General features: G+C 34.3%; 1 protein-coding gene across 9 annotated transcripts in view; it reads right to left on the bottom strand.

Moving 5' to 3' along the window:
• Positions 1-12,293, bottom strand: part of LOC137646998 (speedy protein 1-B-like) — a 920,935-nt gene that overhangs the window by 316,359 nt on the left and 592,283 nt on the right. For 6 of the 9 annotated variants that reach the window (XM_068380089.1, XM_068380091.1, XM_068380097.1 and 3 more), the window contains one exon: positions 6,627-9,258. The exons of the other annotated variants lie outside the window; for them this stretch is intronic. In XM_068380089.1, the coding sequence (XP_068236190.1) occupies positions 9,026-9,258 (233 nt within the window). In that variant the 3' untranslated portion in view covers positions 6,627-9,025. Of the gene's footprint in view, positions 1-6,626; positions 9,259-12,293 lie in introns of those variants that run through there. 9 annotated transcript variants of the gene reach the window in all.

Raw genomic sequence — 12,293 nt, 5'->3', positions numbered from 1 at the left:
GATTCAATACAGGTAGTCATCAAACTTACGACTGAGACAGGGACAGAGAGATGCAGCGTCGATATGAACGTATGTAGGACTTGAAAAGTGAAGTTTCCGTTGATTTATTATGCTGCATCATGATCCGTCAACCATCTAAGTCCTATTTTATCAAAATTTTCTTACTGTATATCATTATTTCATTTTCTTGTTTCATGAGATATCATATGCTCTATTAAAGACTTTTCTAATCTATTTTTCTATTTCGGAAGCATTTTAATAATCAACAAATACCAATTTATTTTGTTTACCTTTGGTTGAGATCAGCTGATCTGAAGATCCCGCTACCGTATCGAGAAAATGAGTATTGTTTACATAATTTCTTAATCTATTCGAAATATCCTCACGATGAATAGAATATCATAGTTTTCATACATTATTATTAGTTATCATACGAATACGTGCTCTCACTTTGTGTACGTGTGTGTGTGCGCATACGTACGGCTAGTTAATTTTTTAAAGCTTCATACAATATTTAAATCTTAGTTCATTATTAAGCCTTCATATTTCATTAGACATTATTGTGTTTAATTGTGGTTCATTTAAGCATGTTTGTATTTTATTTTTCAATTTTGTATTTCAATAATCAACAATTACTTTTGTTTTACTACATTATAGCAAGCATCAGCTGATCTCATGGTCAAACTACAGTATCGCAATTATGTGCACATAGAATTGTCTATATAACTTTCTTTTTCAAAAAATCTTCATAGTGAATATTACATCAGCACCAATATGTTATAGGATATAGCAGTTTCCATACAGTTTGTTTATTATTAGTTATAATTGGAATATGCTCTCTTTCTGTATTTTGATTTTTAAATTCACTGTTCCATCTTCATATTTCTTTGGACATTATTAGAAATTCTTTGTATTTTACTCTATTTTTCGATTATGGGAATATTAGTAGTATGTCGAAAAAAAAAATCACTTGATCTGTCACTCACCTTCTGCCAAAAATATGACGCCATCATATTCACTTAAATTTATGGTAAGTAGTACTAATCTCATAACTACTGTTACAGACCTCTAAAACACTTGATATTGTTACTTGGTATTTCGATGAGATTACTTGGCAACACGCCGAAAGGAAAGTATTCGGTTTGCCCACGCGCATTCTGCCAAAAATATGACGTCACAAGACGTGAGGTAAACTCGACAAAGAATAATTTGCAAAATACGTATAACCATTTTCTTTTTTCTTGCATTAATGAGAAAGAAAATGCTAACTTACTAAGCAACCCTCTTCAATTTTCTTAAAAAGAAAATATATTATTTCTAAGAAAATATTTGTCCTATTAGTGTACAGTCGGCCCTCTTTTGTTGCGGATTCTTTCTATGCGGTTTCGGTTTTTCGTGGCTAAGAACAATGCAATACCTATTAAATAAAAATTCTCATAAAAATCGCGATACAATTTAAGCTGGGCGATGATTTTAAAATAGCTAGCGCTACTTTACACTGGAAGCGCTGCGTGCCACTGCCTATCTCTACACCCAGCTGGTACTAGATCTCTCTGTGGTGAAAAATTACAGCTATATTTGAAATAAACCATCTTTTGATTAAACTGGTATTACACAACTGTATCCAACAATAACACATAATATTCACATTTTAGTATCGTATTTATTATAAATAACATAACGAATTATAATCTCATGCATTGTTTAGATTCAAATCAGCTGATCAACCCTGCAGAGTCTGTCGTCAACCTCAATTCTTGCATCAAATAACTCCCTTATTATTAAGGCATGCTACTCAAGGATATTTCATATTTACTAAAAAACAATTATCACTTGATCTTTCATTTTCCAATTAGCATACTAATTTCCATAGTTTTATTTGAAACGTTTCTCTCATATTCTATTTACTTACACAGGGAGTTGAATCGCATAATGTTAACCAGAGTTTCATTCATGTTGCCAGTGCACTACATTTTATAGTTGTTAGCTCTGTGGTGCTTGATTATAAAGCTTAGGAAATTATTTATCACGGCTCCGTCAGTGAGTATTCAATAGAAACTTTGCAAAGAAATGAAGATTTTATTTATTAGAGAGAGAGAGAGAGAGAGAGAGAGAGAGAGAGAGAGAGAATTTGAGGTTTTCTGGCATCCTGACATCTAAGGTCATCGACACTGATATCGTTTATTGTGAATAAAAAATAAAAGAATATTCTAAATACCATTAGCATGGTAGGACACATTGTCCAAGAATCTCGGCAAGGATGAACCTGTCATCCTCACCTCCAGCCTCAAACAGATATCTATTTCTTTCACTACTATATGTGGGGCATTCGGTTAACAAATGCTTCTCTCAATGATACTAAAAAGTTGTCGCAATATGGTTGATATTGGCCAGCCAGCAAAAACTTGCGTGTCATCTGAGTATGACCAATGCGGAGACGACAAAGAGTAGTCTACCACTTTCGGGGCATCCTGTTATACCTCCAAGGGAATATAACATTACTTATTTCTCTCATATTATTTTCAATTAAACTATCCCAATGCTGTTGCCAATTATTATAAATAAAATTCTTAATTGTAGGTATAAAAAAAACATTACTGGGAATGGGATACCTTCTTGGTAGCAATTCAGCTGAAGTACTCTTGGCTAGCGAATCCACCTTTTCATTTCCAGACACACCTACGTGTGCCGGAACCCAGCAAAATCGAACTATTATATCTTTCATGCCTATAATTAAAAACCACTCTAAAATCTTTAAAACTAAAGGATTATTGGAATTAATAACTTCAAAAGCTTGTAGGACACTTCTTTCTTCCCTAAAAATGGTAAAATTGCCCTCGTCTTTTAATATTATTTTCTCAATAGCGGTTAGTATGCCATATAGTTCGGCAGTAAATATAGAAGATGCTAGAAGAAGTGCACCTCTACAATTAAAAGCACTACTATATACTCCAAATCCAACTCCAGCATCAGATTCGGAGCCATCAGTATATATAAAAGTTGATTCCCTGTGTTCTTCAACATGATCCTTGAAGAGTAACCTGGCTTCTAAGTCAGTCATGTTCTTTTTTATACCAATAAAATATTTACAAAAAGATATATCTAGTAACTTCCATGGAGGGGTTGATGATATCCTACATGGGAACACTTTATTTCTAGTTATATCTAGACTATCTTATAATGTTTTTACCCGGAAACCATGCGGTTGAGGTGATTTTGGGTGCAACTCAAAATGTCTATAGTGCCTTACAAGGTTTGCAGTTCGGCAAGCTAAAGATTCAGGGAGTCTTTGCAACCTTCACCAATACCGAACAATAGAAGACATCCGGTATAGGTCTGAAGGTAACTCTCCAGCGTCAAAAAGAAGGCTTGGGACAGGCGAAGTTCTAAAGGCTCTTGTGAACACTCTGATACCAGCATGGTGTACAGAATATAAAACTTTTAATTGGCTTGGAGTGGCTGAGGAGTATATTTCACACCCATAACTAATTTTTTAAAAAAATATAGGCCTTTTAAAATTTTAAAAGTTTTGCAGTCTCCCCCACGATGTATGGGATAAAACTTTTATAAGGATCAGAGCCTCAAGGCATTTAACTTTTAAGGCTTTCAAGTGGGGAACCCATGTAAGCCTACAATCAAATATCAACCCTAGAAATCTAGACTCACTTACACATGGGATCCATTGACCTATGATGTATATATCCGTGTCTGGATGTACTCCGCGAATACAACAGAATTGGACAACAACAGTTTTACTTGTCGAGAACTTAAATTCATTCATATCAGCCCACTGGATAATTTTGTCAATTGAGAGTTGTAGTTTACTGTCAACCATTGCCACTTTAGCTCCAGCAAATGATATGGAGAGATCATCCACAAATAGTGTTGAGAGAATATCTTGGGGAATGACAGAGGATATCCCATTAATTGCTAGTGCAAATAGGGTTACACTCAGCACACTACCCGGAGGAACTCCCTCTTCCTGACATTTCATCTCTTATAGTTTCCCCCACTCTCACTTGAAAAACTCTATGTGAAAGAAATGATTAAATAAACAGTGGTAGCTCTCCTCTTATTCCCAATTCATGAGAGAGAGAGATAGAGAGAGAGAGAGAGAGAGAGAGAGAGAGAGAGAGAGAGAGAGAGAGAGAGAGAGAGAGAGGGGGGGAGACTAATAATGTCTATAAACGAACAGTATGGAAACTGTGATGCCTTATAACATACCGGTGCTAATGTAATATTCATTAGGAAGAGATTTTGAATAAGTTAAAAAATTAAATAAACAACTGCGTGTTATTCTTACTGTATGTGCGCATACTTGGAATACGGTAGTGTGACTTTGAGATCAGCTGATGCCCACCCTAAATTGGGAAGTAATTGTTAATCATTGAAATGTTTAAGAGATTGAAAAATAAAATATAAACATGGTTTAAAAAACCACGATAACAAATAATAATGGCTATACTGTAATGAACTTTTCAAAAACTGTGATATCCTGTATCATATTGGTGCTGATGTAATAGTCATCATGAAGATATTTTGAATAAATTAAGAAATTATATGAAAAAAAAAAAACGCCATTTGTATGTGGGCAATATTTCCATACGGTAGCGGGACCTTCACATCAGCTGATCATAATCAAAAGTAAACAAAATATTAAGAATTTTTTTACTGTTAAAATGCCTCCGAAATTGAAGATAATACAAAAATGCTTTAATATAGCATTTGATATCCTATGAAACCAAAAATGAAATAATTTACAGTAAGAAAATATTGATAAAATATGACTTAGAGTCTTAGATAATTGCTGAATCATGACGCCTAACAAATCTACGGAAATTTAACTTTTTTTTTTTTTTAAGTTCGTCATAAGTCAAAATCGACATAAGACACATCTCTCAGTCCTTATCTCGGTCATAAGTCGACGTCTACCTGTATATATCGTATAGTCCAGTATTACAGTAATGTACAGTATTTCTTTTATTAACTATGTACTGTACTCTACAGTAGGCTACGTGTGCAGTGAGTTGTCGTCAAACAGTGAGAGTCTTCCAAATGAAAACATCAAACACTTACAGTACAGTTGAGCTGTGCTGTAGTGATAGTACTGTACATATAATACATTAATATGCACTACAGTATTAGCAAGTGTTAAAATTAAATAGGAACAACAGTGTTTTGTTGTTATAAGTGTCCCGATGACTTCAGTAGTGTTATGTACTGTACCTCATTGTACCGTAGCCTTACTTTTTCCAGTACGTAGTCTACATGTGTGCACATGTACTTTAAACTTACTGAAATGTCTTCAATCAATTACACATTACTTTTACTGAGATAGAAACCATGTAAAATCAATATTAGGCAGCATTACTGTATTAATTGTTCGCGCATAGGCAATGGGCTGTGAGTTGCAGGGTTAAGAGTTATTCCCCCTAGGGAAGCAAGTATTCGTGGATTCTAGCTCTTCGCGCCTGTCTCTGTTACCTACCCCCTGCGAAGAGCGAGAGCTGAATGTAAGCCTTTCTGTATTAAAGAAAGGTCAAATAATGCTGTTTGAATGAAATTGCCTGATCAATAGAGGTTTTAAGACAATCTAGCACACCAGCTGTTGAGTGCACTTATAAAAAACTACACAGTAGAAGACACAATACCTGGATTTTCCACGTACCATAGTAATCTTGCATTAACCACCTTTTTGATGACTTACATAGGCAAGACGTAAGGCAATTTTCAACTTCACCAGACTTTAAAAAAGCTAAACGAACACCAAGTTCCCAAACTGTCGGATAAATATGGATAATTCAACTGATGCTAAAATCAAAAGTTTTGTATCTACAAATTCGTCTTAACAAAGAAATTTTGGGAACTATGAGAATGTGTTTCTGAAAGTACCTTGGAAAATCCTGGAATGTTGGCAAGCTTATTTGAAGGTATCTCTCACCAGAAGATACGTAAAAGTACTAGGTTCAAAACAATGCTTTGTATTTCATACAAATCATTCAATTAGTAAATGGAGAAAATATCTCTTACTTGTTCAAACTTAGTTTATCTATATCTTTACTGTTTGAACCCAAATAATTTTGCACTCACACATAGATGAATAAATTTGCTTTCCATTGATATATATATAATTATATATATATATATATATATATATATATATATATATATATATATATATACTGTATATATATATATATATATATATATATATATATATATATATATATATATATATATGTATATATACATATATATATATTAGCCTATATATAAATATATATATATATATAATTTAACAATTTGGGTAATTTTCATAAAAGAAAAAAATAGTAAATACTAAACATAAAATACGACGAATGGCGCAAAAGGCAATACAGAAATCAGAAGTATATGTCCATGGCACTTGAGAGGGTTAATCTTATGGAACCTGACTGTAGAAATAGTAATTTCACAAAATTAGTTACTAAAAATATTTATGTATATAATCACGCTTGTTTTCTTGTTGCTGCATTTAGAATTAACTTCATTTATGAGTGTAACAGCTGTATTGCCCACAAAGCCATATCGATCGTAAAAAACACACATTACTATGAATCATTTAAAGATTTTATTAAAATGGCGAAAAGGGTAGAAAAATATATTTCAAGTGCAAAGTGATACAAAGTCTTTACAATACAAATCTGCTCTGCTATCTATATACAGCATTTTTACTAGGCAATTTCTTCATAATTTCTCTAGGGAATAAAATGAAGTCTTAACTTTTATTTTCTTATAAAATAAAAAAATACAATAGTCAAAACTTCTGTTGGCAAAGTGGTCTCTTTGCTATGGCTCTGAGATCTACAATGTGGAAAATATCATGGTGAAGGAGGACCTGTGAGAATTAGGAATTGTTTCTACAAAACAAGATATTTTTCTAATGAAATAAGAGCATACTTATACCAAAAGTAAACTTGCTACCTCATACATACAACTTTTCAGGATGGATATTACTGAAGCATAAGTTCAAGAAAACACTCACTTCTCATCAGTATTGGTACTGTACCTTAGAAGTTTGCATGGTATTGGGCCAACTAGGTAATTGAAGAAATAAATTATGCAAGTTTGGGATATTTCTGGGGCTGTTAAGAGTTGAAAGCTAACAATACCAAAGTCCTCTGAATCAGGCAGAATTCAGAACACAGTAGATTCTCACTGGCATCTCTTGGAACTAAAAATGAGTGGACTGAAGAGTCAGCACTAAATTAATACAGAGCTTTTTAATAGGTGACTAAGTCATCTCTGAGTTATAGCCCATAGAAAAACACTGAAGAACAATGATTAATATTTTCATATACACACAGGAAGAATTTACTCATTTCTATGTCACTACACAGATTAAAAGACGAAGCAATATGATCAACCTTTGATAATTCTGAATTCTGATCTTCTAGTGCATAATTCCAATTTACAACTCTGCTCCGTATCCAGGTACAGTACCGAGCTCCTTCTATCACTAAGAGATTTTGTTTCCTAAAATTGTTTTTTAGGTCAATCACAGAGAGTTTGATAAAGAGGAAAGCCTAAGTTTCTACGACTCTCCATTTATCTTTGGATGGTAGCACATGTGGCTAACAAGGTATGATGTAAATAAATAAGGTAAACCTTGTATTGAAGAGCCTCAGAATGGATAACCAGGTGCACAAAAAAAAAAGAAAAAAAAAAATAGAAGTAATAGAGAACTCCCCCTTGTGTACGATAACTTGGTCGATACCAACGAACTGCTCAGGATATTTTCTGATAGATAATTCAGGTTTAACTGCTTAAACATATATTAAGGTATCTATAATACAGAGTAACAAACTTACTCATGATAGAACAGCTAATAATAGCTGCAATGAGAATAATTATGATTGACATGTGATCATATGATAGCAACACAAAAAGACTATTGCATTACTATTTAAGGTTTACCACTAGTAAAAATAATATATATATATATATATATATATATATATATATATATATATATATATATATATATATATATATATATTGATAAAATTTCTAAAACACCACATAAAATTTTTCCTTGTGCTATTACCCTTGTAAATGTAAGGAGTTTTCACAATAAAAAAAAAGGATTACTGTTTGACATTGTCACTAAATTTGAGAAAGGATATTTTTCAAGACACAGTACAGTACTTAAAATGTGAAGATACTATCATGAATGTTCAATACATCTTATCACACTTTCTGCATAATTCTGCAAACAAAATAAAGGTAATACACTATAATAAATATATTTCACTAAAAACAAAAATAAACCTATAAAAAACTTAAGAGAAAAATTTAGATCCTAGATCCTTTATCTTATCCGTCAGGCGAGTCATAGAAATAAAAAGTGCATTAACGACCCAAACAGGTGAAATGGCAAGTCTTCTACACAAGATTATTTTATAAAAGAAAATTTGGTTTGTAGGCATAAACATCAAAATCATAAACATTAATCCTTAAAAAACAACAATGTACACATTCTGACAATACTATGCTAACTAAAAAAAAAAAGTCACTACTTTTTAATTGTTGAAGTGTAAGAATAAGTGGAAAAGTGGAAAACCTTGAGAGACATTTCCACTTAAGTCATTCCATTCCCATTTCAATCATCATTCTGACTTGAGTTATAGATGCTGAGTTGCCTACATAAAAATTGTTCATCAAGAATATTTTTTCTTCAAAAATTATTTGATTACTAGAAAGTAAACTAACAAAATTAACCAAGAATATTCATAATGACCCAAAACAATTTGTCACAGTTTACCAAGAATTTTTTTTTTCTTTTTCACAATTCCAAAAGAATAAATATCCTAACAATAATAAATAGCACAGATCTAGACACTTTTATCTATGGTACTAACAATCAAATGCTTTTTAATAACAAGAATGCGAGTCAGTAATACCATCTGTATTTTGGGGGCACTTTAGTGAGAATTACTGTCTTGCGAATCACGATCATCATAAGATGTTTTTCCTTACTCTCTATTTAGAAGTTATTTTCAATAATTACATCACACACAGTCAACACATTTGACTTTGTAATGCTAGTATTAGGATCTTCAAATTTGCCTGGTCTTTTGTCGACCACCTTCGTTTCAAAATTACTACATGTACTTGCTGATTTCAAACTAAAGACACTGGACTGGTAAAAATCATCTGACGCATCACAAAGTTGCGTTTCAAATCCACTATCTTTGTGCTCCTCGGTCTCTTCTTTATCTAAAGGATAAAAGATTACAAGTCAATTATATTAAATCATTAAAATAACTTGTCATTAGTCTAAAATCTTTCTACCCCAACTCCTAAAAGCAAGAATGTGTAGATGAGCATTAAATACATGCTTATTAGTGAGTATACTAAAAGAAGTGAGAAAGTGGTTAAGTGTTATTAGTGTTGCATGACTGGGCATATAGCAAATGTATGTCAGGATAATCGTGCTAGTGTGGTTTGCGGCAAATGTTATAAAAATGGGCATTATGCAAGTGAGTGCAAAGAACAACATGCCAAGTGTGCTTAACCCCTTCACAACGCAACAGCGGATTCGTCACCATCGGATATACATGCACATTTACTCTATAATAACCTACATTTCTGTTTGTTTTAAAGCTGATTACAGAGTAAATTTTTCAAAAGTTTGCTTTATTTTCAATTTTATTTCATTCTAAACATACAAAATATTTTTCCATTCATTGAGAAGAGATTATAAAAGAATTCTTTTGGAAAATTGTTGTATGAAATTTTCTCTAAATAATGGTAACGCACTGTGATTGTGTAACAAAAAACTTCTATATTGATTTAAGTGACTATGCTATTCTTGCTAGTAATAATGGTCTTAAAGTTATATAGAAATGTAATGAAAATATCCATTTATTTCCTTTGACAAAAGAAATATTCTATAATGTAAGATTATAAAAACTCATGACAAAAGAAACATTCTGCCCACGAGAGAGAGAGAGAGAGAGAGAGAGAGAGAGAGAGAGAGAGAGAGAGAGAGAGAGAGAGAGAGATAAATTTCGTTCATTAGACATAAGGTTTGTTCTGTCATTCCACCTTGCGTGTGAATGTCACTCTGAACTGGGTAATTCCTGTTTTGGGTATTTCACAGGCTTGGAAATAGACTGCGCATGTCAGAACATGAAAAATAATGCGTAGAATGTCAATAAATAGAAACAACTTTTACTTACTCACTCGCTTTGATGGCTGCTTTTCCGGTCCCATACAGCAGGAGAACCCCACTATTTACAGGACCTCCGCTGTCGTTTACCTTGTTCGTTCAGAGTATTTATCGTTTCAGGTCACGTATTGTTCATTTACTGTTAAATCGTCACTGTTGTAAGACTGCTTAAATAAGAAAGTCTTCAGTTTCTTCTTGAAAGCATTAATGTCTTCAATCATTCGACTGTTTCGTAGGAGCTTATTATAGTCTTTGGGCCGCATATTTAAAGGCTGTGGAGCCTAAAGTAGACATATATCTAGGTTCCAACAGTTTGAAGCCATCTGAAACTATTCTCGGGTCGACACAATTTGTTGGCTGCGCAATATGTAGCAATTCTCCTAAGTATTTTGAACGACCGGTTCTGATAACTTGGTGGGTTATTGTACATATTTTAAATTCAATTCTCGCTTTAATCGGCAGCCAGTGTAAATCAATAAGTTTAGGGGTGATCCTTTCTCAAGGTGGGACACCTTTTATCAGTCTTGCTCCTCTGTTTATTATGTTTTGTAATTTCTAAGGTTGCACTTTTGGTGAATTGTAATAGATAAGAGTTGCAGTAGTCAATCCTGGTAATAACACAGTTTATCTCAGTTTCTTTACAGAATTTTCGTCCAGGTGCTTTTTTATAAATGCAATATTTCTTAGATGAAAACTAGCAGTTTTTATTACATTATAGTAATACCTTGAGATACGAGTGTTCCAACACGAGAAATTTGAGATACGAGGAGAGTTCTGAGCAAATTTTTGTCCTGAGATACGAGAAAAAATTTGAGATACGAGGTAGTTCCCTATGCGGCCGCCAGGTGGCAAGAGGCTTCTCACCGGGACAGCATCGCTTGGTCTTTCCTGTCGGATCTCCGTCGCATAAAGTTTATCTCCGAGCATCGGCCGTCGTGTTTTTTTTTTTACGTATTTTTTTGCGTTAATCAGTGCAGAATTAAGTGAATAAGCAATTGGTCCAAAGCAAGCGAGTGCAAACAAGAGTAGAGAAAAGAAAAAGCGTATGATGACAATGGAGATGAAGCAGAAGGATGCTATAAAGAGCACCAAGCCTTCCAAAGGAGTAACCATCCTTTCCAAGCTGCACAGTGATATTCACAACGAGATAGAGAGGCTTCTTTTATCATGGTTAAAGGAGAAACACTTGGCGGGAGATACACTCGAATGTGAGGCATGGGGAAGCAGCAAGTTCCGACGCGAAAGCCGCGGCGGACTTCGTCACAACCTTAGGCTCGGTTATTGCCCGACATGGCTTCATCCCCCAACAAGTCTTCAACTGTGATGAAACTGGCCTTTTCTGGAAGATGCCCAGGAGGACTTTCATCACGGCAGAAGAGAAGAGACTACCAGGCCATAAACCAATGTAGGACCGGTTAACTCTAGCCTTGTGTGCCAATGCCAGCGTTGACTGTAAGGTCAAGCCACTGCTGGCGTACCACTCGGAAAACCCACATGCTTTCAAGAGCCAAAGGATCTTGAAAGAAAAACTGCAAGTGATGTGGCACGCTAATGCCAAGGCTTGGGTTACGCGGCATTTCCTCACAGAATGGGTTAATCTGTGCTTTGGACCGGCAGTCAAAAAATATTTGGCCGAGATACACCTGCAAAAGAAATGTCTCCTGGTCCTCGACAATGCCCCAAGTCACCCTCCTGGTCTCAAAGAGGACATTCTTGATGAGTTCAGGTTCATCAAGGTCCTTTATATCCCGCCCAACACCACGCCACTCCTCCAGCCCATGGACCAACAAGTTATTTCCAACTTCAAAAAACTGTACATGAAGCATTTGTTCAAGATATGCTTCGAGGTCACAGAAAGCACCAATCTCACCCTTCGTGAATTTTGGAAGGAACATTTCAATATCGCCCATTGCTTAAAAATTGACGATGAATGGCAGGGTGTCACAAGAACTCTTTATTCAGCATGGAAGAAATTGTGGCCAGCTTCCGTCGCTGAGAGGGACTTTGAAGGGTGTGATACGATAGACACTGATGACCCCGAACCTATTGTGATGGATGAAATCGTGTCTCTTGGAAAGTC

Source organism: Palaemon carinicauda, chromosome 9 (genome assembly GCF_036898095.1).
Source record: "Palaemon carinicauda isolate YSFRI2023 chromosome 9, ASM3689809v2, whole genome shotgun sequence".
Taxonomy (NCBI): domain Eukaryota; kingdom Metazoa; phylum Arthropoda; class Malacostraca; order Decapoda; family Palaemonidae; genus Palaemon; species Palaemon carinicauda.
This window is presented reverse-complemented; position numbering and strand designations above follow the sequence as displayed.